This window comes from Amphibalanus amphitrite, unplaced genomic scaffold, assembly GCF_019059575.1.
Source record: "Amphibalanus amphitrite isolate SeventyFive unplaced genomic scaffold, NRLGWU_Aamphi_draft 000423F_arrow, whole genome shotgun sequence".
Taxonomy (NCBI): Eukaryota; Metazoa; Arthropoda; class Thecostraca; order Balanomorpha; family Balanidae; genus Amphibalanus; species Amphibalanus amphitrite.
In genome coordinates this window covers 151,623-179,021 of record NW_024881917.1, presented here as the reverse complement: position 1 = coordinate 179,021, position 27,399 = coordinate 151,623, and the positions used below count along the sequence as shown (strand labels likewise).

Here is a 27,399-nt window from a genome sequence, read left to right as displayed (position 1 = left end):
GGTCACCGAAACTATTTTTCTATTTTTCTCTAGGTCAAACGCTACACAGCCGTGCTCGTAATTTGTCTTTATCTCTAAAACTCTATTTTTAGCAGCTATTTGAAGTTTGCGTCTGTGACGCCGAAGTTTGCCGTGCAGGGGTCTAGAAAAATTGACCTTGTGACGTCATCAAGGGGGCTAGGTCCAAATTTTTTACTTCAGAAGATGTGAAATTGATGGGAGAAAAGGTACTGAAAGTTTCGCCTTCCTATCCCTAAGCGTTCGTGAGTTATCGCAAATATTCGCCAGGGGGGGGGGGGGCGAAAAACGCCCTCCCCCCGGGCCCGCGAGGGTTAAGACGCTTGACGTTAGGAAGATGGCAGCGGGCTAATGGCATTCAGCTGTCCCTCAGTTTCCACAAACCTACCTCTCTATTGCTGGTTACACATGATAGTGCAGCGGTATGATCCGGTGCGTGCCACCCTCCCCCTGGGCAGCTCCAACTGATCAGTCATCGCCGAACTTGACATCACTCCATCGGATTACGTTAGACGCAGATATTACGCACAGTGATTAGGACACCATCGATTATTGCCGAACACATTCCGAATCGACTGTCAAGAACAGGTCTGTGCTTTATCGCAACTCAAGAAGGTATCGAGCACCCATATTTGCACTCATGCTGCCGAGAAGAGACAATTAATGTACTTGGTACTAGTAGACTGGGCATTGGCGTTTGTAAGTAATTTTAGTGGGCACCATAACGTAAGATATCATACATAACCGGCTGTAGAGCCGGCTGTTCTATGATACAGCCCAACCAAAGCGTCTTCACAAACGGATAACTGCCAATTCACTCGCATATCGGAACGGGAGCTCCAATTCTATTGGAGAGTGCATGTCAGTAAACGACTGGCACCACAGGCTTGGAGACTTCAATAGTACCTACACACCACAGTAGCACCACAAGCTTAAAGACTGCAATCGTACACAATACAGGAGCACCAAAGGCTTGGAGGCTGCGATAGCACATACCACAGAAGCACCACAGGCTTGGAGACTGCAATAGTACACACTACAGTAGCACCACAGCTTGGAGACTGCAATGAATACAGTAGCACCATAGGCTTGGAGATTGCAACGGACACACCACAGTAGCACAAGCTTAGAGACTGCAATCGTACACAGCACAGTAGTAGCAACACAGGCTTGGAGGCTGCGATAGCACATACCACAGAAGCACCACAGGCTTGGAGACTGCAAAAGTACACACACTACAGTAGCACCGCAAGACGGGGACTGCAAAAGTACATACTACGCACTACAGTATGGAGACTGCATGTCAGCACACAACAATAGCACGGCAAGCTTGGAGACTGCAACACTTCACACTGCAGTAGCACCACAAGCTTAGAGACTGCAATTATACACACAACAGTAGCACAAGCATGGAGACTGCAATAGTGTACACAACAATAGCACCAAAAGCTTGGAGACTGCAATTATACACACAACAATAGCACCAAAAGCTTGGAGACTGCATATGCACAAGCTGCAGTAGCACTTCAAGCTTGAAGACTGCGATAGCACACACTAGAATAACACCACAGGCTTGGAGACTGCAATAGTACACACTACGGTAGCACCAAAGGCTTGGAGACTGCAATAGTACACACTACAGTAGCACCACAGGCTTGGAGACTTCAAAAGTACACACTACAATAGCACCACAGGCTTGAGACTGCAATAGTACACACTACACTTGTATCACAGCTTGGAGACTGCAACAGTACACAAATAAGTAACACCGCACATACCTGAAGACTGCAATAGTACACACTGCAGTAGCACCACAGGCTTGGATACTGCAACAGTACACAAATAAGTAACACCACACATACCTGAAGACTGCATTAGTACACACTGCAGTAGCACCACAGGCTTGGAGACTGCAATCGTACACTCCACAGTAGCACCAAAGGCTTGGAGACTGCAACGAACTACAGGAAAATGCACCGTTGGGCGCCGGGCCTGCGCATGATTGCGGTAGGCATCGGCATGGGTACCGGCTATCACACATTGATCCGATAAATGAAAAGACAGAAGGTTACCGCCCTAATATGAAATAAACTTTATATTTGGTTATACTTTAATGAAAAGCGATACCGACAATAATATCAATGTGTACATAGACGATTTTTCAGTGCAACTTTATTTTCGGGTGTCTGGTCTCGTCTTCCCCGCAAGTTCGTGAACTCTAAGCGAAACCAAAATAACCAAAAAACAATACGAACTTGCCACAGCAGTAACAGCTCTACAGCCGACCATCATAAGCAGGCGACTGACAGTCACAACAGCTGGTCACCGGCCGACTTACAGACTCGTCAGACCGCACGGCGACCTTGCCCGACTGACACTGTCCACCGAGCGCCTCAGAGGTATCTCTGACCAGTCAGATTAAGATGGTCCAGTTGATTTAGGGTTACTTCACTCGGTGCTCAGGTGGATTAACTTTATTTCACGAAATTCTTTTTATTTTTCTATTTGTATGTCACAACGGCCGAGAGCTCAGCTACCTTCAATAGGTCGGACAAGTGATCACAAAAAGTACTCACCGACCTTAGTTAAAAATTATCCAATGTTATGGTGCAAGAAAAGCCTTGATCTCATTTCGACCGGCTAGTAAAGAGCAAAGGCTTATAGCTATGTGTAGGTAAAGGTAAGCAAATCTGCAATATACATAAGACATGATCATGCAGAGTTTTCATGTCATTCGCGGTTAACTTTGCGAAAGACAAACATTTTATTGCAAACTACAGCGACAAGGACACAGAGCGTCAAAACAATGGGCAATTTCAAGGTAAACTGCATCGGGCATTTTGTATTTGTTAAGGAGGCGTTTGAACTTCCACGGGACTTGTTGGCAAACTTACAAGTCTCACATAATGACAGCGCACTTCTTTGACATTTTGTTTGAGTCCTCGTCCAAAGAAAAGCCGAATCGACGTCATATGGTCGGCAAAAAAGACTATACTTTACGCATCGTCAAGAGCTTGATGCCAATTACTTTCTTAACCTTCGCCCCAGTGGGGGGGGGGGGGGGGGCATATGTTACCACCCTGTTGGGGTACCTTTTGGTACATCAATTTTTGACAATGTGTGAAGTTTTTGACCCCAGGTCATGTCAGGTCACTGGTCAGGTCACCAGGTCAAGTTAACTGACCAAGCCTAAAAAAGTTTGCAATCATGTCCAGCCTGCAGTGTTTGTCAGAAAGGTTTTGAACTTGGTGGATTGCATGCTGTGATGAGCGCCTATAATTTGCATATCTCGGATTTTTTATATCCGTGACCTAAGGTCAGGTCAGTGGCGTGACCTTTCCATTACAAGTCAATGGAGAAAAATGAAAATGCCTCTAGATCCATGTGTACGCATAGGAACAGTCCAAATATTTCAGAATCACAATGATTTAGTCCACTCGTGATGACCAAGGCGTCATTTTTGCTGATAGCCTCTAGAAAGGTCATCCGAGGTCATTTGAGGCTACAAACAGTTTTTGCCAATAACTCGCGAATGGAAAGAGATAGAACGCTGGGGATGGTCTCATTGTGTTTGTCTTGTTGAGACGCATCGACTGATATGCAACATGACCTTTTCCGGTCAGGTCATGACCTTGACCTGAGGTCAAATTTTCAAGTTGACCTTTCAAGGTCAAATTATAGTTCATTCGACGCGTCTCGGCGAGGGGAACACGATTCTGGCAATAGAAATGCCGTGGCTGTTTGCAGTCGAAAGTTATTGTCGAAAAACACTTTTCGTAAAAACAGCTATTTTTGGAGTTTTTGCCCTCTGGCGGCTAAACCGTTGACCTGAGGTCAATATTGATAATGACCTTTTCAAAAGAAGAGTTCAAAAGCTATCGATGGCTCTTCCATGCGTTTTTCTAGCTACCATAGTTCCTGAGATAGCGGCATGCTTTCTGAAAAATATAATGACAATTGGCAAATTTTGACCTTTGATGACCTCTGGTGACCCCAATATTGCTCTAAGGTGAAAAATGACTAAATACTTTCAAACGTACTCATTGAGAGCTATCGACTGCTTTTTACTGCGTCTTTCTAGCCCTCTTGGTTTTTGAGTTAGAGGTGGGTGGTAACATATGCCCCCCCCCCCCCCACTAGCCCTCGCCCGCACATGCCATTTTCCCATCCTAGAACGCACATGGGGGGGGTGGTTGCCACCCCCCCCCGCGCCATTTCGTTCCTGTTGGAGATAGAGCTTAGCAGTAAAAACCAAAAAGATTCTTTGGGAAGAGACGAATCCAATGATACCCAGTTTTACCTTCTCAGGTCAGTCATTGACCTTCCAGGTCAGGTCAAACTAAAAAATGTTGCTGTTTTGGGTCACCGTTGGATATCAAGTGCGCTGCTTATCAAATACCGATGACGATGCTGTTTTCTGGTGCCAAGCAAGCTAGAACCTCTTTGTCACACTATCCGACCAGAATTTTGCTGCTGAGGTCATTTCAGGTCAAGTTAGGTCAAGGTCAATTATATGTGTTTGTATGTCTGTGTGTGTCTGTGTGTATACTGATGTGTGCACCGATTGTTTTTGGGTCCATATCACATGAAATCATGATCTGAGAAGCTTTTACCAAAAATGCAGTCAAAAAACTTCACAAAAAGTAAATTCAGCTTGCCTAAAACGCAATTATCTTAGATGACCTAGGTTGACCTTGACCCTGACCTTGACCCCTGTACATCGTCGAACAACATGTTCCATGATAGGTGGGAGGTAAGACTGGCAAAAAAGGCCGAAATCAGGGGGTCAAAAGCTCACAAGGCCCATGGCAAACGCAAGATGTTGAGAATTGGCCATTTGGGTCATGACATGACCTGAAAAACAAGGTCATATCTCCGAAACCAAAAATCACAGAAACTTGAAATTTTCAGTGGACATCAAGAAAGGATAGACGAGCAGCTATACGAAAAATCAGCCTTCTAGCTCTAAAAATGTTGAGTGCAGAGCAGAAAGACTGCCTGGGGGGGGTGGCAACCACCCCCCCCCCATGTGCGGGCGAGGGCTAGGGCGAAGTTGGCTGAGACCGCCACTGGGGCGCGGGTTAATACTTGGTAAAAAGATCGAATTTGATCAGGTTTACTGAACACTGACATAGTGTGAAATGTTTTCCCTTCCACTAGGAACATCAACACTTCAAGTATAGCTTCATCCTCCCTCATTGCATTTTCTCTTCTGTGTGAACTTCAAGTGCCTTTGTCTCGGATTGTTTCTGTCAAATACTTTAGCCACCGGTTCATAACAGTTAGGTACATAACCCACAAGGGGACGAGCTGAAAAATAGGAAACAATCAAACGCTTACTAAACCAAATAAATCGCACCCTTGCAAATAGTCAATTTGAATTAAGTGGAAAGTCAGGTCATCACAGGTCGCCAATGGTCAGGTTATTCTGGATTTTGACATGCACATCGATTTGACACTTGATTTGCCTTCGAGTCTTTTAAACCTTGAAGTCTCTTGAAGCCGTGCATGGGTCAAAAATCATTTCATCAGGAGCTTTTTTTGGAAAAATATGTCATGAATGTTAACAACATAATTACAAAAAAATGTCCGAAATGGATGAATGCAACTCACTGTAACACAATATCGCAACTTTAGTTGCACGTTACCACGGCGCGCTGCTCCAATGACTACACCGGTACCTCCCGACCCCACAGTCCTTGCACGTGCACTGGAGCCCTGCGAGCGAGGCCCGGCGGCGCGCGGCACAACCCCACGGCACATTGTGAAAGGCACGGCGGTGAGATGTCGGCTCCGCTGCCGAGGTGGCGGCGGCGGTCAGTCCGTGACCTCGTGTAAGCTGGGGCGGACGGGGACGGTCGCCACGGGCCCAGGGTCGCGCCGCTCTGGGCCCAGGGTCGCGCCGCGCTGGGTCGGCGGCCACTGGAGCGGCTGATCCCGTTCCAGACGGTGGTGACGACCGGCGCGGAGAGGACACGGCCGCCAGTCGGTGATCGGACGGCAGGGAGCCAGGAGAGACGGGCGTGTACAAGGGCGAAGGACGACGGCAGAAGAAGGGGAAGGCGAAGTGACAACAGTGTAACGGAGAGGCTACTGGCGGTGGAGAGGACTGAGCAATTCGCGTTCTAGGACGGCGAAGCGGTGCGGCTGAGCCGTCGAGGAGCGCCACGGGCGGACTGACAGATCTGACGATAGTGAACTCTAAAATCGGTGAGCTCGGATTCGAGGTGTGAAGCAAAACCAACAGAGGTGGGAACTGTGGATAGACTCTGTCATAACCACCGTCATCACGGCTGTGAAAGACGAGGCTGCAGGCCGCCTCGGGCCAGAGCGGGCTTGTCGAGTGTCGAGTCGCGTGTCCCACCCGACAGGCCAGTATAGCACGCGGCAGCCGCGGCCCCCAGACGACCTTGCCGTCGAGTCTCAGCTGATCGGCCGTCCGCTCGACCGGCGGGCTCGGAACGCCCCGGCACAGGTGAGTGGAGCAACGCCTTGCATCAATGCATGAACGGCGAGAACGGGTGGCGGCAAGGCGTATAGTTGCGGCACCAAGCGATTGCGGTCGATAATGTCATGCAGCGTAAATCCGTTATTTGTTCAGAGAATATGTCGTATAGAGTTAAGTCTCTGCAAATCATTTATGTTTAGCAGAAGCAATCAAGAGACATGATTGCGTGCTGTGTTGATATTGCAGTGCCTTATTAGGAATGCCCGGAATGAAGTATCAAGTAACTAACCCTTGTAGTCGTTTCTACACAAGTATGAATTCCTTCTGCCGATGAATATGCGAGTGCATAAGTGGCCCCCGTGAAAGAGATGAAGAGAGATACGGAGGCTCGTCTGGGCACCATGCTGACCTCCGAGAGCCCATGCCGATTTCTGAGGATCCCATACAGGACCTGTCACCTGCCACACGTCATTTCCGACGGACCTACGTTGGAATCTCAGGGTCCCGACGCTGACACCAGATAAACCAAAGTCGGCTTCCGAGGGGCCCCACAAAGGTTTTTTAACATCCTTGAGCGCCACACGCCGATGTTGAGGGTCTTACGTTATCCTTGATGGCCCCACACCGGCACCTGAGCCCAACCGCTCACGCCGCGGCCTCAGATGGGTCAGTGTGGACCTTTGAGGGGTGCCACGTAGGTTTCTGAGGGTTCCTTTGAGCCTTTCGAGTTCACGCTCACGTTCCTTTGGGCCCAATGACGCGGACCTCACATACCTACGTGTAGTGTAGGCATTCCTTTGATGAACAACATCCGCATCTACATATGGGATCTACGTATCATCTGGAATCAGGTAAATCCAAATGATCAATGATATCTCTCACTGGTAGGGAAAAAGTGCACCGTCAAAGTCACGATACCGGTCAAATTCGTTTCCCTTTCACGAAATGCCAACTGTATGCACAGCACGGAGGTTTGCTCAAGGCAGTTTGGAACACTTTGGAAGTGCGCAAAAATGTACCTACTCTAGTGTAGATTTATAGCGGGACGCATTTCATGAAATGCACGAATTGCGTGGTAGCACAATTTGCATATCTCGGTACCAATAATCAAGAAGTGTTGAAATGTGATTTACGGTAGTGACTATGTCACGGAGGGACACGCTCGAGGAACGGCGGCCGTGATGGCCGCGGGGATTGCTACTGCTGGCTGATAAGCTACGTATTCGTAACTTCTGCGCCGCCAACGGGAACGCTAAATCATATCGCCTTCCTTTTAATGCTTGTCATGTCTGTAATGTTTGTCATATTTGGCAACACAGGCGCGGAAATCGTTGGTGTTGTGCGAACTATGAACCTGGTGTAAGAAGGGCGTATTGTGAAAGAGCTTGGGGGTCCTATCGCATGCGAAAGGGAAATATTATCGTCAAAGAACAGATATGATCGTTTTGACGGCTTATTATTGTAACTGTTTTTTTTTGGGGGGGGGGGCGCATGATGAATGGATGACCTCTGTTGAGCCGTGACCCAATAAACCACCGCCATGAGGTGGCCCCTTTGTGTCGGTGCCGCCGCTGACTACCGAGGGTAGCGGCAGACCGACTGGCGACACCCGACCGGCCGCCGAGACGGTGCCGGCGCCGCACAAGGTCCGACATTGCGTCACGGAGCCGATGCTCGCCGATGTGGCCGGGCCGTGGCGCGTGCGCAGCTAACACCGAGTGCGCTTACTTTCAGCCTCCGGGCCGACCGCGACGCCATGGCCGAGTTACGCCAGCAGCGGGCCGGGCCGCGCACGCCGCTGCTGCTGACGCCGCTATTGCACCTGCTAACGACCGTGCACAGTGGAGCGGAACAGGTTTCAGGTAATGTGTTGACTGATCGCTAGCAGCGATCGTCCCAGCCTGCAGGCGCCAGACGGGCGTATCCTCGCCATCAATCCTTCTCAGAGGGATCAGTGTTTGTGCGCGTCCAGCTCCCGGGAGTATGTGGGTCAGCCATTTGCCTCAGGTCACTAGCTGTCTGTGGTTCGCCCGGTCCCGTCGACCAAACAACCCAAGTGTCTAGAGATGAAGAGATGGCGAGCCTTTCTCCGCCGCTCGTTATAGTGGCCGTATTAGGGGAGAGACGGAGGACCAAAAACCGGGGTCACTGTATCGAAGGCGTTAGATTAGCAGGTGATGAAAAATCGGCCCAAAGTGGAAGTGCTTGGAGGATATAGGCTGGCTTTTCTAGCAGAGGTGAAACAATGCTCGTTAGCGACCGATGCCCTTAGGCAGAAGCAGCTTCAAGTCATGTAACAGACACAAAATTACAAGCTGAGCAGTTATGTGCAATGCATGTAACTGCTTTGCCATAGTGGCAATTGTCTGCACATTGCAAATTGCGAATGGCAATTGTCACAGCCCGCCAGTACCTGCAGAACGCCTACAATCTCTGCCTTTAGTCTCAACCAACTCGCGGGCGCATCGCATCGCATCGCATCGCCTATTGTGAATGACAGCCTCTGTTCACTCGACAGGCGACGCGCTGGTGGACCAGCTGGTCGCCAAGCACGCGCCGTTGCTGTTCCTGCACCCGGACGAGCGGTGGTTTCCCGGAGACGTGCTCGAGTTCATCTCTCACGTGCACGTGCAGGACGGCTCCGGCCAGCGCCGGCCGGTGGTGGACGCCAGCCTGCCGGTGGGCAGCCGCAGTCTGGACACACATCTCGTCACCAGCCTGCCGCCAGGTCAGTGGATGTGGCAGCGCCGTCATCGTGGCTTTTGGCCCTCGATGATTGGGGGAGCCCACCCACACGCAGCGACCAGCAAGTCGTGGATAATTAAGTCGGAAAGCCCCCTGTAGAATATAACTCATCCAGGTATCTCATATTTTTTTTTTTTTTGCTTCTATGGGAGCATTTCATCAAGCTTTGTAAATAGTCGTCGAGGAATAGCCACCAATCATGCGATTTAAAATGGCCTCAAACAAAGGTACCTATATTCCAAAGTTCATAAAAACGTAGCCCTTAAAGTTCGGATAGTTATCTTCTTCAGTAAGTCACCACGGTAGACCTTTATCCTCCGTCCCGTCCGTGGCAGGTCTGGCCACGGAGCAGGTCCGCCTCCACCCTCCAGTGACTCTCACCTCCCGCCTTCTTTGTCCTGTCCGGCAGGTCTAGCCACGGAGCAGGTCCGCCTCCACCCTCCAGTGACCCTCACCTCCCCCTCTTTGTCCCGTCCGGCAGGTCTGGGCACGGAACAGGTGCGTCCGCCGCCGCACCTGCGCGGCACCAGTCCGGCCACCCGCCCGGTACCCGTCTACGTGACGGTGTCACGGTGTGACACCGGTCAACCGACCGCCGATCTTCTGCCCTCGTTCACGGCCACCTATTGGATGTTCCATCCGTTCAGCGAGGGAAAGAAGGCCGCCGGCCGGCTGCGAGGGAGCCATGTTGGCGACTGGGAACATGTCAGTCTTCAGGTGCAGGTGAGGAATACGCCAGAGGTAGAGGGGGAAGTGGGATAGGATAGGACGGGAAGTTGGGATCGACGTAAAGGTGGTGAAGGAAATCGTAGACCCTCTGGAAAAAAATAGAAACATGCAAATATTCCACCGATTTCGAGCTGATGAAAATTCGAACGATGTAAGATTCCATCGATGGGCGATTTTCATGTAAGAACTGTTTCCAATATCGCCAGCGTTCACTGATCAGTCTTGTTGATCACTGATTCACTGATCACTAATCACTGATATGCTTGTCCAGCGTTACCGCAGACCACCTGACCGTGCGCTAACGCACCCGTCTCTCCAACAGTACGGGGAGCCGGTCTCGCTCTACATCTCGGCTCACGAGTTCGGAGCCTACTACAGCTACAACAGGGCCACCAACCTGTATCAGTTTACGTCTCAGGTCAACAGGGGCGGCTTCCCAGTCAGTCCGCAGTACCCACCCACGGTGAGTTACATACGTTTTGCTTGCTTTGCATTGCCCAATGTTACTTCATTCATGCAAATTCGCGGGAAAGTAACAGATGCGTAACGTCCATGTGTTTCAAAATGAAAAGAAGTTAAGACAGCTGTACCACCAGCATGGTATTGGTGCCTGATGATTTGAATAGTTTCAGACCGTCCAGTCTGGTCACACTTCGGAGTTAAGCCAACGCTACTCTGTCCTGCCGGGCAGCTCGGATCTCTGCCCTTCCTCAGCTGCAGCACCCGCCAGGTGCTGCAAGTGACCAGCAGTCCGCTGACCGTCTCTATTTCCTCCCTCAGTTGCAGGTGTTTCGCCGGTGTTGCAGTGACGAGCAGTCCGCTGACAGTCTCTGTTCCCTCCCTCAGCTGCAGGTGTTTCGGACGCACCCGGTGCTGTACGTGGCCCGCGGCTCTCACGGCCTGTGGCCCTCGGCCGGGACACACGTCTACAGCCGGCTGGCGCACTTGTCCGACGTCACGGCCGCCGGCACGCCGTGGAAGACGTGGCAGCAGCTAGAGCTGCTGCACCGCCGCCCGCCGCAGTGGCTCAGCTTCCTCGGCCGCTGGGGCAACCCGGCCGGCTGCTGGCACCTGCTCGGCGCGCTGTGCGCGCTCAGCGGCGGACCCACCGGCATCCCGCTCAAAGAGGCCGACTTCCAGTGTCCGGCTGAGGTCGGCGCCGCGCCGGAGCCGGGCACCGGCAGGGGCCGCGGGTACCCCTCGCGCTGGGTGCAGCTCCTCGGCCGGCGCTGAGCGGAGAGCGTACCAACGGGTAGGGGAGGGCCACCTGGGACAATGGATAGACCACGGGTACGCTGTCGTGCGACAGTCACTATCGTGCATGGCAGGTCAGATAGGCATATCGTGTCTAGCAATGGATACTACGCTCTAACATTCCTCTGTAACAAGTGCATCCAACGAGCTTCACATTGGTCGGTAAAAAAACAAAAATATTCGGCATGTTTTACCAGTAACCAGAATCTAAGTGAAATAATTTGTCGACTGGATGACTCTGTGCAGGCGGAGTATATTGCCATTCAAACGAAGAATGACCACTAACAATGCAATAAGCGTTTTATGTTAAGTCACTTCAGCGGCTATCGTCTATCATGTAGTCGATATACCAAACACGAAAAAAGATAGATGATAGATGGGGCCACCAGCATGCAATTTTACGAGAAAAAAGAAATGTCCGTTGTTTTAATTGCCGCGTACACAGCCCACGCGGGCAGCGTATTCGAGGCCATGAAACATTTATTCGCTTCATGGTGGTCCCAGATTGCTCGAATTTGCCTTGTCGAATGCACCACGGCATGGCTGGCATCTTTGTAAATAGGAGTGTTTATGCAACGATCTCAGTCTCATATAGGTATCGCTAACTTGCATCGCAAAACTGCCATTTCTCATATCATCACGGTGTCGAGCAAGCGACTAGAATCATCAATGACTATGTCACGTGTTGATAAATAAAAATCAAATCGCTATGAACCATGACGTCTATGTTCTATGGTTCATAGAACATAGGGTATGGTGTTCTATGTATGTTATGTTCGTCTATGTATGTTCTAGTAATCTTGCATGACGTCTTTGCACATCGTTGCGTTGATGCAGCGAGAAAAAGAACACGCTAGTTGGCTAACAGAACTCCGTCCGATACACCTCGCTAATGGTTTCGTATACTATCTTGAAGCATTTTTGCAACATTACAAAACAGTCTCAACCGCAAATTTGCTTCAAACAAAGGGTCAAGGCTGGTGCTGCATTATAATCACACCGGTTATACCAGTAAAGCCATATCAGTTAACACATACCGGTTGTTATCATCTGTGATCCACCGAGTCCCGCACTGTGAGTACTGAAACTACCACGATGTCCCTACTGAGCCGAAAATCGAGTTCAATCGAAGAAGATTTGCGCGCCATGCTGGACTGTGACGAGTCTGACGATGAATTTCCAGAGGATGCAATTCCAAACAAGGAAGAGATTCTGAAAAGAGCGCAAGACTGGCAGAGTTTACCAGCTGACTTTGTGCGGACCTACTCAAAGGACAAAAAGTCCCTCAAGTCGAAATGCCAGCAGCGCGTTCCAAACGTCTGGAGCTTCTCGAAGGGAGACGAGCTAAAACACCAGACCGAACGGACGACATGTCGCTGCGGCGTGGGCGACGGCTTCACCTTCTTCCTGGAGAACGTCAACAACAAAGAGTTCGCTGCCAGCATTGAGTCGCGCGACTTCCATCCTGACCTACAGAAGCCGAGAAACCCGGCTAAGAACATTGCCACACTGATCCCGGAGGAGCTGCATGTAAAGCGCTACCAGCACAAGGGAGATCTGTCTCTCATCCAGGACGAGTACACTGTCCAGAGCCAGGATCACGGAGCACACCGGACCCGCGTGCCGAGCCGAACACCAGTGACGCGCGAGGAGGTTCTCCGGCTGCGCGACGTGTTCCGTCGGCTACTGCAGGAGGCCGGCATGGGCGAGAGCTTGTCCGAGGTGGTGCTGGAGAAGCGCACAGACTCAGAGATCGAGCGGCTTATAGAGCTGGTGCGCGCCGAGCAGGATGTGTACAATATCATCTTCCACGAGATCATCCGTCAGGTGACGCTCGACTGCAGCGAGCGTGGAGAGATCCTCTCGGAGCTGCGCGACTTCTATGCCCGACTATTGAGCCGCATACCGCGCATCGTGATGTCGCTGCACGAAGAGAACATCGTACAACGATCGCTAGACCGGCGGCTAATGGAGGAACTGCTCCACTTCAAGATCCGACTGGTGCAGGTGGTGCTCGGGCTTGACAATGTGCATCATGTGTATCAGCAGACCAAAGGTCGCATGTGCACCGCACAGGAGGAGCTCAAGCACGCGCTCATCGAAGCTCAGAGCACCAGTCGCATCTCTGACCAGCTCCACGAGCTCTACAAGATGCAGAAACATCGCCAGGAGCAGGAAACATGCTCGTACGCACGGCAGCGCGAGTTCTGGAAGAACGCAGCCTGCTCGTTGATCTCCAAGGTGGTCAATGTTTATAAGCTAGGGTTGTTCCGGTTCCTGGCAACATCTCTGGATACGTGGGTGCAAATGGCGCACAAGATTATGGAGGAGCGGGAAACCAAAGACAACGAACAGACCGAGCTGAACTTCTCCTACCTCAGGGACTGGCTTGGCAAAGTCGAGGACATCATCTTCTTCATGAACAATCGTGAGCAGCGCGTGTTCAACTTTGCGAACAAGATGTGGCGTAGTCTGGAGACGGTGGCCAGTCAGCTGAAGTCGGCGGTGAGCCCTGACCCCGCTGAGTTTCTGGTGACGCCGTTCGAGGGCGGAAAGTCGGTGACGCTGCACAAGGCACTAGTCCAGTGGACGTCCCAGTTCACCGTCGAGCTCGGCCAGGTGGAGGACGGTTTGGAGGGCAGCTCCAAGGTCGAGAAAAACCTCGGCAGACTGGAGATAGTGCGTCAGTCGTGGCTATTCCAGACCGAATCCCACATCCTGCTGCCGATCAGAGACGATGACTTCCGCAAAAAGGTTGGCAAGTCCTCCGACGAGCTCAACAACATGATGAAGGTCGCGCAGCCCCTGCTGGACGAGGCCTTTTACCACGGTATTGACCCCACCATCCACAAAGTTGAGGTGGACGTTCGCATGTGGGCCAAGCGGAACCTGCGTACAGGTGACCTCGGCCGACTGCAGACCGAGCTGGCCAAGTGGTCCATGAGTCTGCAGCGCTCAAACGACGTCAACGGCTCACTGATGTGGAACGGCCGCCGCACCAACTACACAGTGGTGCGGGAGAAGCTTAACGAGAAGGTGGACCAGTACCGCAACACGGTGGTCGACTGTTTGGCCAGCACCATGAACGACACCAAGCTGGACCTGACTGACATGCAGGACTGCATCACTCAGTGGACGGCCGAGTGTCTGCTGCTGGCGGCGCCCTATCACCCCAGCATCCCGGGCCCGGCACGCAGCCTCATCGAGTCAACGGCGACCAGCGTGGCCGACCTCGGATCCACCCAACAGAAGATCAAGGGCCGACTGGCGCTGGCCACCGAGACGCTGGACCAGTCGTGGCAGCTGGTGCAGGAGCAAGGCGGCAGGACGTACGGCGACGTCGGCATCGATCCAGCCACCCTCTCGGACATGTTCCGCACTGAGGCGCAGACGTGGGCCGAGCTGTCAGACACTTGCATGACAAAGCTGCGCAACGGCGAGATGTTTCAGCCGGACGTGACGGCGCGGTCGCGCGGCGTCAACACAGAGAACGTGCAGCTGATGGTGGACCGGGCCGTCAGCACGGATGAGCCCTCCTGGAGCTCGTGGAGGAGCAGGCGGACCAGCGAGGCGGTGGGTCCCCAGGCCATCGGAGTGGCGCAACCACAAACAGCGGGCAGCAGAAGACAATCCTCGGTGATTGAGGACTCGGAGGTGACCATCGCACCCAAGTTCCCCGGAGATTGGGGCGAGCGAAAAACAGCAGCCGGCAGTGGCAGGCCGAGTCTGTTGGTACCCATAGCCTCGGAAGAGGAAGCGGCAGCATCCGAAAAAGCCTCCGAGCAGGACGAAACACCAAGCAAACTTGATGTCACGGACTCCGAAGGAAAAAAGTCAGTTCGCAGGAAAGCCTCCAACATATCTACAGGGTCCAAAAAGAAGTCCACCGGAAGCAACATCAGTTTGACCAGCGGAGGAAAACGTTCCCGTTCCCGCATCACTTCTCGCGGCGGAGAATCTAAGTCGGGACTGGGTGACAGCACTAGCAGCATCTCGTTCAAACGCCAGGGAACAGCCGCGCCCGGAGCCACGCCTAGACACCGCAACAGCATCACGCCCTCACCGCCGTTATCCGGCAGGTCTGGCTCCCGCAAACGGGGCTCTCCACGACGGCGGACGCAGCACATCGCGGTGAAGGCCGTGCCCGAACAGGAGGAAGAGGCGCCGGCGGTTACCACCGCTGACGCCGCCACGAATCCCATGGAGGAGCCCACCGCCGAGCGCGGCTCACAGACAGACTACAGCGGTCACCTTCACAAAATCACTTTTCCAGACTTCATGATCGAGCTGTTCGCGCGCGAGATGCTCGCATCGGACACTGGTCAGCTGGTGATCTCCACCGACCTGGAGCGCGAGCGTACCACTGCGCTTCAACTGCACGTGCAGCAGCTTCAGCAACTGGAACAGCGGCTCAGCGAGCGCGAGCTCACCGTGCAGGAGCTGCACAGCCAGCTGGCAGAAGCCAATGACGACATCAGTGAGCTGACGCACCGGCTGCACGTGACAGAGCTGAAACTGGCCAACGCCGAGGGCAAACTGGCCGACAGGGAGGAGCAGGAGCAGAAGGCCGAGACAGCGCCGGGCCCTAACGTGGACACCCAGGGAGCGGAGGACGCTCAGATGCTGGCTGAGCTCCTCCAGAAAGCCAGCGAGGAGGGCGACGAGCGCGAAGATGATGAGGACGAGGACGCACCCATGACTCCCCCAGTGCACATGCGGGGTAGAAGATAGAGTCGATGTGCCCTGCTATCTCATTCTTACATGCACGACAAGGCGTCAGCGTCCCGCTATGAATTGTTGAATACCTTACCGCGCGCGATACTCAAAGGTGAGCTGCCCATATCGTATTCTAAGGGCGAAACGTGCTCGCCTCGCATAATGAGTTTATTCGCAGTTGTGATATTCGGGGCCCAGGTTGGGAAGTTTCTTTGTCAGCTTGGGGATGCAATGACGCTGAAAGATTAGTTTTACAATCAAAAACACAAAACCTTTTTTTGACAAAATATATGTATTGCAAGTATGAATCAGTTGTTTTATCATAGTCCACTCTAAAAGCGGAAATGACGCCAGTATATCACTTATCAGTCCCGTATCGTTCTGATAGGCATACAAGATCGCAGAAATGACTTACGTCGCAAAAGACATTGTAATTGCTCAACAGCAGTCGTCACTTGCGAACAACCCTAAAAAATCGCCATTCCCCAAGTGACGCGGCTATAGCAATGCTTGTGCTATCGCGGACAAGTCACCATTCACCTTTCCCAGGCGTCTACAGCTGCAAACATCTGACCTTAAATGCCCAGCACTCAAATACCTACTCTGTACAAAGTAACAACTAGCAAGTACCAAAATATACGCATGGACTCATAAACGCTAGGCTCCCACTGAATAGATCGGCTCGAATACAAGATGGGCCGTTAAATGTGCACACATTCATTCACAGCTCTTCAAAGGACTTCAAACAAATCGCTACATGACTGGCATTAGGTCTATCGATGCCCGTAACGCTAACGATGCACTATTCACAGTTCGACTGTTTGTCCAGCTACCAGCACAGAACAATAGACCACCCTCGATCACAACATAATCGACATGCATACGAGGATCACGGAAGGACCCTCTCCTCTGCACTCTGCTGGCAAGGGTAAGCGGCGTCTCGGGGCACATTCATAATTCGATTCAAACAACAAATGACTAAAATAAATCCCATCAAACCTAGGGAGCTATAAACGTTAGCACACTGGAACAGGTTGGACCCACTACCATATCTACCCCGCAAGCTCACTTATGAACCCTCTAGTCCCTCCGTCATCCCTGGACTGACCTGCTCGGCGAACCTTCCGCCACTCTCCGCGATACGCCCTCTTCCCCTTCTCCCTCGGCCGGTCCGCTCAGCTCGGCCGCAGCGTCAGGCTCGGGTCCACCACGGTCCAGAGCGCCAGCGCGCTGGAGACGACGCCGCAGACGCCCACGGCGCCGCTCGACAGCGGCACGTGGCCGAGAGCCGCCAGCGGCAGCATCAGGTCGAACGCGTTCTTGACAAAGTCCACCGCCAGGTCTCTGTGCCGGTCGAGGATGAGCGCCAGCGGCCGGGCGCGCAGCTCGGGCAGAAGGCGGCGGCGCGGCGCCGGAGGCATGCCGTGTTCGGCGTACAGCTCGGCCGCCCGCCACAGGTCGTACACGTCACGGCACAGGTTCATCGTGATGCTGCGGAGAGGACGAGTGATGGTCAAAATGCGTGTACACGCGACGTGAATGCTGGTGTCCGAACGACCATTGACATAAACGGTAAAACAAAGCAAACAAATGCAAAACTTAGCGGCGATTGAAAGTCAACCGGCTTGTAACATACAAAAACATTGTACAGAGTGTCCCAAAAATAATGTCACACCTTTCCAGCGTCAATTTCATGAAAATAACAAACATGAGAGGCGCGCTTTTCTTACATATGCATCCCACCTTCTCCCTGATGCGGGCAAGCATACGGTCCGGGACAACAGACATCAACATGTCTAGCTTCTGTGGACTGATCTTTGACCAGACAGATCGAACGTTCCTGGTCAACGTGCCTTCAGATTATCCTGGCGCCGTTTTGCTCACCTCTTACAGGACGATCGCCCAAAGATTTTCTATCGGCGACAGGTCGGGGCTAGTCACCGGTCATTTGCCCTTCTCCCAGAATGCTGGGAAGTTCGATCTGTACCAGTCCTTCGTCGTTCTAGCTCGATGAGCCGGGGCGCCGACTTGTTGAAAGATGGCCCTGGACATGTTCAGCAGAAGTTTTCGGCTGGAAACGTGGCTTGTTGGACTTCAGCTTTAGAGACATCCTCCGGTACCGATGGATTATCAATTTGAAGACTGGATGACTGTTGGCAATCAGCCTCCTTGCCAGTTTCCTTGTGGATAAGCCCGTCTTTAGCTCCGCACTTCGCGATGACGATCTGCGCTATACCCGGCTGGCGGAAGTCTTCCTGCCGCGACCTAGCTTGTTCCCAGGCGTCTATCCGCTTCTGTCGCGTGATAACCAGCGCCAAATCGTGCGACAACTCATGCCCAGTACCTCGGCGACCTGGACGTGAGTCATGCCACCGGCAACCATGCCGACTGCCCCGTTAAGGGACGATTTGCTCTGCAGTTTCGCCACCCTGGACACCTGGTCCGCGCGCGCTGGGTACTGCCCCGGAAATGACCTCCGTACACCCCTTGACCGGTCATGGTCACAAAAATTCGAAGGTCACGTGACTAGAATGTAGCCAATATGGTCTGGGAGCCAGTACCGGTGAAATGATATTGATATTGCGCAGTAGAAGGCAAAACAAAGGTTGTGGGAGGGTGTGACATTAATTTTGGGACACCCTGGCCCAATCTTATAAACGCCGTGAAATGGATATGGCAGCACTCTAAGGCTGGATATATAGTACGCAATCTTATAAAGCTCTGTGAAATCGAAAACACGGCACGCTCTTTACAGTTTTGGTAACCGCCAGTTTTGGATGTGCCGTAGAATGATTTCAGCCGTGAGCAGCTGTGCACATCTCAAAACACAAACAATAATCAGCTGATTGCGGCATCGTCGGCACCTATTCCACGCCAGAATTTGTGGCGTACTTTGACGAGCTTCTCAGACAGTTTAATTCATTTAAGATAAATTCAATGTTTTTATGATATAAGTATGCAATATTTTACGTTATGATATTTTTAAGATTAAAACATCCTCCACATATTAACTCAGGTTCATTATAATGATGCTTATTATACAGACAACGATCAATTTCAAAATACGTATTTTCAGGAACTAAATGCACACTAAAACACATAAAAACGAGTGTTCATCGTTATATGGATTTATTTTTTCAAATTAAAAGGGGGTTTTTAAGAGGATTGTAGCACCAGTAACCATCATAGATTTTCGGCAGCCACTGCATTATAGAATCGGTATGGGTCTTTAGCCTATTCTCACGTCTCACGTATGACACAAATAACGGGCACTTCATGGCTTCTGATTAGATATTTAAATTAATGATGATATACCTTAGTTTGTCAAAAAATTGTTAATTCCTACTCACTATTCGTATCTCCTCACTTTCTGTCTGGCACAGTTACGGATCAATGTGTTGTTTCTTCTCTTCCTGCATCTCGATCTGACTTCTGAGCCGAGTATTTTTCTTGATATGCTTTGATATGTAGACTGGGTTCTTCAATCTTTTGAGGAATTGCTTTTTAGCTTTAGGTTAGGTAACAGGTACCTATGCTTGAATAAGAAGGAAAATAAGCTGTAACTTGACCTAATTCAGTTCATGTACGTAGTCTTCGAATTTTAGTAGTTTATCTTCAAGAAGGAAAATGTCAAGAGCTTATGACAAGAAGGAAAATAAGCTATATCTTGAATTGATCCAGTTAATGTACGTATCCTGATGCTCAAATTGTAGGAGCTTCATTGTCAACGACATTACTTAAATTACTGAAACAGTAGCCGAGCTATAATTAAATGACTATTTAAATAATTCTTTAACAAATTTATTGCAATGCCTTAACAGCAAATAAATGCAAATGATAAGTAGAAGAAACACTTTATTCACTCGAATTTCTGAGCGCGAGAATGCCCTCGCTGAAATTTATTTGGTCGGCAATCCACTTTTCAGGAGAATTCTTCAAGCATGTTTGTGTTTTCCATAGTTTGCTATCACGTTTTCCATAAATAACTTATTCATTACACATATGTGTGTCTCTAAAAGAAGTAAATGCCCCATAAAAATTAAAACACATAACTTTTGCTGTTCGTAAACAGTACGCATAATTTCCAATAGCGATGGCGACAAGACATTGACCAATCACGTTGCGTGTTTCCTGCTGGCGTTGATTTGTACTGTGGGCAAAATGGCGTGAATAGAATTACCATACTATTCTCTTTATAAGATTGCGTGAATAGGGTGCCGTAAATAGAGTGGGGTGGAATGATAGTACGCCATTTGGTAGCACAACCTTTATAAGATTGGGCCCCTGTGATCTACGTGGTTCATGGGTCAATTAAGACTGAAAGCCATCCACTTTGACATATGCAACCAGGGCTGCGGAGTCGGAGTCGGAGTCGGAGTCGGAGTCGGTCGGAGTCGACAGTTGTGACCGGAGTCGGAGTCGGAGTCGGAGTCGATTTTAGAAACCCGAGCCGGAGTCGGAGTCGGAGTCACCGAAAATCTGTCGACTCCGCAGCCCTGCTAGGTCTGCGGAGTCGGAGTCAGGAGTTGGAGTCGGTCGGAGTCGACAATTCTGCCCGGAGTCGGAGTCGGAGTCGGAGCTGGTTTTTGAAAGCCGGAGTCGGAGTCGGAGTCGGAGTCGCCGAAAATCCATCGACTCCGCAGCCCTGTATGCAACGATACGTGAGGCAGTTCTGAGTTCTGACAACTCCCCTTTAGACCGTACCTGCCAGAGCCGGCCTTTGCTCACCTACCTGTAGAGCCAGCAGCGATAGAAGATTTGCTCCCACTTCTTCACGTCAATGCTGATCACTCCGGCTCGGGACAGCCAGAGCAGGTGGTCGGCGAACAGGAACATGGACTGGGCGATCCTCCCAATGGTCAGCGTCACCCGGTAGACGGGGTCCGAGAGGCGGATGGTGCGTGAAGTGCCGCGCAGCACCTCGACACTCTTACCCATCCGCAGCACTGCGAAAGGGAGGGCGAGAGGGGGAGGTAAGCAGAGGGAAATAGATCGAAGAAACATGAGAAAAGGAATGTAGAGACAGGGAAAAGAATGAAAAATAGGAGAGTAGAAATGTGCATATTGCAGATCTTTGCAAGTGTTTCAGGTTATGTTAGTGAATGGCTTATGCCAGACAAACATCAAAATGGAAAACATGAACCAATAAGACTCACGCTTTCTGAATGAGCTTAGAGATCCTTCAAGCTGCTTCCATGATTGAAGTGTACCAGCATTTGTTTGCCTTTGCTGGTGGTAGTGATTCACCACCTTCAGCGTATACTGCAGCACTCTGGAAACAAGACACTGGATCAATATCCCACATAAGCGGCATGCCTTTTTATATCTGGCAGGCGGCAGCATGCTGATAAAAAAAATGGTAACTGATGGAGCGCTGGATGAATAGAGTGGGCAAGTAGAACATGCAGGTGCTATTGATACTTCATTGTTTAGTTTTTTCTTTAACGATTTCAGTGAACCTGCACGAGACAGCACACATGTTAAATTCACCGCACACACGTGTGCAGGTGAATTTTAACATTCGCCATGCTGGTGGTCTGAATTTTTCAGAGTGCTGGAGGGGGGGGGGGGGTACCCTCCCCTCCGGGCCTCCCCATCTAAGTCGTCTTCTGGGCCATGTAGACACGCAGCAGGCGGCGTTCGCTGCTCCGTTGGCGAGTTTGGCGTCTTGTTATCGATCGTGATATGAACGATAACACGATTTGGGTGCAGGCGGCCATTAACAGCCAATACTGGACAACAGATTTGGGGAGCGAACGGTATGAGACACCCAAATCAGTAATAGGGTCCACCTATTAGCTTGATTTGGGGCTCGAATAGAGCGAACGGAGGATGGCCAACACGAGGAGGGAGGGAGGGGCAGAGGGGTGGGAGGAGACCCGAGTCGTGGCGCGCGGTTGACGGCCCGGGTCCAGGGACGGGGAGGGGACCGGGCCGCGGCCGAGGCGAGATAAGGCACACACAGTACACACGGTGCCGCCACCGAGTTCACGACGAATAGGTAGGAAAAAAAGGAGGGGAGAAAAGAAAAAAAAGTGGAGTAGGTCCCTGTGTCGCAGGGTCACTCCTCTCCTCTCGCGGTCGCGGCCGCTCCCCGACTGAGCTCCCCATGTTATTGCCCGCCCGTCCTGTTTTCGCGTGCCCGTCCCCGGCCCAGGCCGCCGTGGTCGCGGCTGGAGCCCTCAACGGGTCTTATCGGCGGCGGCCGATAAGACGGTCATAAAATAAGGAAGAAAGCACTTCAGTTAATTTTTAGGTCAAGTCAACTGTCAGGTAATCAGATGTCATCAAAGGTCACATTTTGCCTTTTCGACAATTTTCTACGAATCGGCGCATTACTCGGGAACGAATATAGCTATAGCGCCGCGGAAAATCGCATTCCATAGGTCTTTTGACGCTCTTTCTAAGTAATGTTCTCAGATTCGACCTAAGGTCAATGGTGTAGCCTCCTGAAAGCAAATGTCAAAAAAGATGCCTTCGCAGAAAGCAAAGTTTTTTTTTCTCTGATGAGTGATGACTTCTGACTCAGAACTCGCACAATGATTTTGCCGGAATCGTGTTCCTCTTGTCGAAACGTGTCCAAATTTGACCTAAAAAGCAGGGATGCGGAGCCAAAGCCGGATCTGCAGCGGGAGCCGGAGCCGGAGTCGTGAAACATTATAGCCCGGAGCCGGAGCCGGAGCCGTCAAAGCCAAGTCAAAGCAGGGGGCAGTTCTGATTTTTCTTTTTTAAGAGGAAAAAATAATTGACCTAGTTCCCCACAGCACGCAAACTGCATCCCCAGAACCCGAGGACCGGTCATCAGGCGACGGCCATTGTTTTGTCCACCCGTATTTAATTGATCGCGTAGGGGATGTACTGAGTCGGAGCCGGAGCCGGAGCCAGAGCCGGACCATTTTACTCGGAGCCGGAGCCGGAGCCGTCTGAAACTTCCATCGCTCCGCATCCCTGCTAAAAAGGTCTACTTGAAAATTGACTAAGGATGTAAGTAGAACTTGACCAAAACTATCACGTTGCATGCTAGTCAATTTATATCATTGAGCTGAGCACATCGAAGGCGATTTCATCGCTCTGGCACGTCTCTATCAGAAATCATTGTCTAAAAACTGCCAGAAACCTTTCATGGCCTGAGATGATATCAGGGGCATAAAGAGGGGTCACAGGTGCAATTTTCAATTCAATGTGTCATGTTTACTTGTTACCTGATGTTTGAGAGTGCTTTGTATGACTTTCGTCCAAAATGAGAGCAGTTGAACTTCCTCCAGTTGACTTGTAATGGAGAGGTCACAAAACTGACCTGAGCTTATGTCACCAACACAAAAAAATGACATAAACAACATGTAGATAACAGTGAGAGCTAACAGAATCCTAAAAGCTTTGATGATATATTCTCAACTTTGGCTGCACAGTGAGACCACAAAGTAATGGTGAGGCTGGGTCACAAAATGATCTAGTGACCTGACCTGACATGATGCGGCCTGAGCCTGAAATTTTGGTACAAATTGAAGAAATGATACATCAACAGGTACTGCAAATTAGGCTTGATTACGTTAGATACGGTTTGGTTGGGCGAGGATAGGCAATTTGATAATTTAAATTGAATTAGTTCAGGTGATCTCAACCTCACCATAATTTATTAATGAATTATTTACTGCACAAAAGGCATCATTGTCACATTCAGAACATGAAAAACATAGAAATTCAGGGCCGCAGAGTAAGAGGTGGAGTTGGTTAGAGTCAATAGCCCTAACTGAATTAAGAGAAAATCAGTTTGAAGGCTTGAGTTGGATTCACCAAAAAATCTATTAGCTCCACAATTCTGTGAGAGCTGCAAGGCCAGTCAGTCAGTCAATAGTTCAGCCATGAGTCTGAGCTGATTTTTGGAAGTCAGAATTGAGTCACATGAAAACCATTAAATCCATAGCACAGTAGACATTAACAAGATTAAATGATAAAAATGTTTGCACCTCAGCTTCAATTTCAGCAGGATTCCTACAGAATCAGCAGGCAGTCAACACTCAACAGTCTAGTTAACAAAATAACCAGATGAAAAACACTTGCCTTGCTTCCTTGCCTTCTTGTTAAGTACCTACAGAGGCATTTAGTATGTAGCCTATCTAGTTAAGTTCCTCAAACATCTGAATATTCCTCTGCTTGTTTAATCAGCATTAGTAGAGCAGACATTACTGAAAGGTTTTCTAACTGAGGAATGGTGCTGTAGGTTTGTAGGTTGTAGGGTAGGTTTGTAGGTTTTTAGGATGTAGGTTTGTAGGTTGTAGGTTAGGTTAGGACAGGTTAAGTTAGTTTAGGTTTTGTTAGATAGAAGCACCTCTAGGATTAGCGCCTCTCCTTGGTTGGAAAGCCTTCGTGTGACGTCTGCTCTACTAATACCATTTCATCCTTACCTGATAAGTTTATCCTTCCCGGCTGAGCTGGCATTGAGTTTCACCCAAGTATCCATAGTGCCAATTAAATTTGCATATACTTTTTGATCTCTGTACCTGAAACAGAAAATAGCTATGATAAAAAAAGCCATAGCCGGCAGTCTCTGACCTCATCTTCAGATCTTGATCTGGTTGCACAATCTGATTCCATTCGCAATCTACATTGACATGCCCTACATGCTTCACTTCAACAAAACATAAACCTGTTCCTAGTATCTCAAATTGAGCTTATTCTCCTGTTGAAAACGGACTTCACGTTGCACCTTCCAATATCTCATAAAATGTCTTTGATCAAACCAGATCAAACAACGAAACCATCAAAACTACACTGACACTAACGTTTCAAAGTTTCTATTCGAAATCATGCTGCTTGCAGCAAAGACCCATTAGTTGAGGCACTATTCAGTGTTTTCATTGGCTAAAACTCCAGTCGTCATGGAAACAAAGCCACAAGGACCTCACGCTTGCCAAAATTGAACAGGGAACTGAGGTGGTGTCGATAAATGTTTTGAAACAGCTGCGCACTAAATGTACTTTTTCAACTAAAACGAGGCCACGGTATAATCTGTATGCCACATTAACGATGTAAAAACTTTTTACCATAAGAATCCAGTAGAAGAGAGGTGGATGAGTTAGAGCTTATGTGGCTAGTTCACAGCACTTATAGGGGTTTCATAGATGCAATAGTCCGGCTGTAGCAACTAAAGGCGGCTTCATTCGAACGGCTCTTTAGTGTCCTGATGTAAACCCGGATTCAAACCATTATTTTAACACCTACACCCCGACCCCATCCCGACTCAGCTCGTAGGCATGCGGCAACAAGCATTATACGTTGTTCGATTCGTACGCCATCAGAGACGATGGCATGAAAGGTCTTCATCAGAGATGAAATGTACAGCCCACCGCTAAAGTAATGTAGGGTTTTACCCACAGTGTATATAAATACAGTGGCGGCAAATGCGCTTGGTCACGTGACCAAATCTGCACGTGCGGTTGTGGCGAGGGCACTTCCCGAAACTCTGGTGCCAACGGCCTCGCGGCGCCCATAGAGAATACATGGGACCTTTTCTTTTCAGACCTATCGTGTCTAAACCAAGCCATTTAGTGCAAGGATACGACTGGTTTGAGATTCAGTAGTCTTTTGGCTATAAATCGGCATAAGAAACGTATTTTTATCGGCAAAATTCGCAAAGTACCAGGTGGTTTTTCGATACCCTGCACGCCTCCTAACCCCCGGCGGCCGACCGGAGGAGTCGGTAGCGCTCCACTCACGACTTTTGGCGATAGCTCAGAACACCTTACAGCTAGAGGGCTGCTATTTGGCACACCTTATCCTTGCTTCCATACGCATCTTTGGAAACCAATTGCATTTCCGTCTCAGGTCAGATCACTGACTTATGACGTCACACGTGAACCTCTGCAATAGTCCCAAAATACCGAAACTTCGCAATGCCCTCGGTGCCAGAGGAGCTGTCACAGCGAGATGATATATACAGGACCTAGTATCCTCTAGAAGTCTCAAAACTTGTATATCTCGGATTTCTCCTAGAGGTCACATGAGGTCAGGCCGATCGCGTGACGTCACCATTACAAGTCAATGGGGAAAATATAGAAACTGTAATTTTGACGCCGAGAATGATCTAAACCTAGCTCAAGCACATGGAATCGCAATTTCATGCAATTCTTGCAATGTCTAATGCTTCACTTTTGCATCTTTATCCTAGCGTGACGTCATTTATGACGTCACAAAGGTCACAAGTTTTTTCGTCAATAACTCCTGATAAAATTGAATTGGCAAGTCGGAAAAGTCGCCAATATACTCGGGAAGACTTACCGAATCGAATGATATACGATATTAACCTCCTCCGACCAACTTCGTGACCTGAGTGCCTCTGACCTGGCTTTGACCCGATGTGAACACCTTATGTTGACCCCACCCAAACAACTGTGTACCATTTTGACGCACCGGAGCATGACAAACATGATGGTACTAAAATCGCGACTCTGCGCCGTTTTTGGCAAAGTTATTTCTCAAAACCCGAAATCGTATTTTGGCCCTCGGGGCACTTGACCTGACCCTCAGAGGCCACCAGTTGACCTGAGACTTTTGAACCGTGCATCAATCGCTGCGTCCCCGGTCCCGTAACGGCACACATGCTTGTTTTTCCCGCGAGGCTAGCTCAATTAGGGCGAGGGAGTCGTACCCGCTCGCTCTCGCGGCCGGGGCGTAGTAAAAAAACTAAGAAGTCTGGTGATGATTGAAGCAAGATTCTTACAGATAATAGTAGATGAAGGTAGGGCATAAGTTATTAAAGATAAATGAAACAAATTTGCGCCCTCAGTAGCCTTGATTTATGCATTAAGAGTTATAGAACCATATGCGGCGGAACGGGGAGGGCACCGGGGCACCGTGCCCCCTTTAATTTTGACATTTTAACATTAGCCCTATGGGCGTTGCATGGAAAGAATCGGACCGAAAGTCGGCAGTGCCCCCCCCTTAATTGAAGGTGTTCCGCCGCTACTGTATAGAACAACTGTAAGCTGCAGGCTCAGCTCTTCAGTTTCTACCTATGCCTGCAAGCACAATAAAATCAATGGAAGAGTAATAATAGATTAATTGTATTTTATTGATGATACCTATTCAAGTTTCAGTGGTAACTATGTCACCGATGATTCAATATTATTTGCACGGTATCATTTACCACCACACGGCTAAATATTTAGTATCCAAAATAATGCAGTAAAATAAGCTGCGCCACGTCTGTCGACAAAATCTGGTGCCAACTCAAGGTCAAACGGAAAATGTGGTCACGTGACCAATGTCCGGCAGCTGGTTTTACCAATCTCAACGGTTGGCTTTGACTGGCGATTGTTTAAAGGGACAGTATCACCATTTTGATGAAATTTGACATTGCATAGGCCCCACCTTTCTGGTCCGGGAACTGAAGACCGATCCTCGAAGCTCCACACCGTTATCCCGCTATCGCCGCTCAAAGTACGAAAGGTGTACCACACTTTGAATCGTGCTGAATCGTGCTTCACTAT

The 27,399-nt window shown here is 49.9% G+C and overlaps 2 protein-coding genes across 6 annotated transcripts; one reads left to right on the top strand and one right to left on the bottom strand.

Moving 5' to 3' along the window:
- The first annotated feature begins 5,822 nt into the window (after positions 1-5,822).
- On the top strand, positions 5,823-11,908 carry LOC122391129 (putative vacuolar protein sorting-associated protein TDA6). Its single transcript, XM_043384796.1, has 6 exons — positions 5,823-6,493; positions 8,201-8,328; positions 8,985-9,194; positions 9,693-9,934; positions 10,263-10,403; positions 10,787-11,908. The coding sequence occupies exons 2-6, from the start codon at positions 8,223-8,225 to the stop codon at positions 11,171-11,173; spliced, it is 1,086 nt and encodes a 361-aa protein (XP_043240731.1). The 5' UTR covers positions 5,823-6,493; positions 8,201-8,222; the 3' UTR covers positions 11,174-11,908.
- Positions 11,909-16,187: 4,279 nt separating this feature from the next.
- LOC122391128 (peroxisomal membrane protein 11B-like) lies at positions 16,188-27,322 on the bottom strand. Of its 5 annotated transcripts, none has more exons than XM_043384790.1 (5): positions 27,281-27,322; positions 24,316-24,411; positions 21,067-21,182; positions 20,643-20,856; positions 16,188-17,401 (listed from the first exon to the last, which is right to left on the bottom strand). In XM_043384790.1, the coding sequence occupies exons 2-5, from the start codon at positions 24,369-24,371 to the stop codon at positions 17,086-17,088; spliced, it is 702 nt and encodes a 233-aa protein (XP_043240725.1). In that variant the 5' UTR covers positions 24,372-24,411; positions 27,281-27,322; the 3' UTR covers positions 16,188-17,085. The 5 variants fall into 5 exon arrangements, with proteins under 5 accessions (XP_043240725.1, XP_043240729.1, XP_043240727.1 ...); XM_043384794.1 differs by lacking the exon at positions 27,281-27,322 and adding an exon at positions 24,606-24,690; XM_043384792.1 differs by lacking the exon at positions 27,281-27,322 and adding an exon at positions 24,694-24,815 and having other exon boundaries at positions 16,189-17,401.
- Between the last annotated feature and the right edge of the window lie 77 nt (positions 27,323-27,399).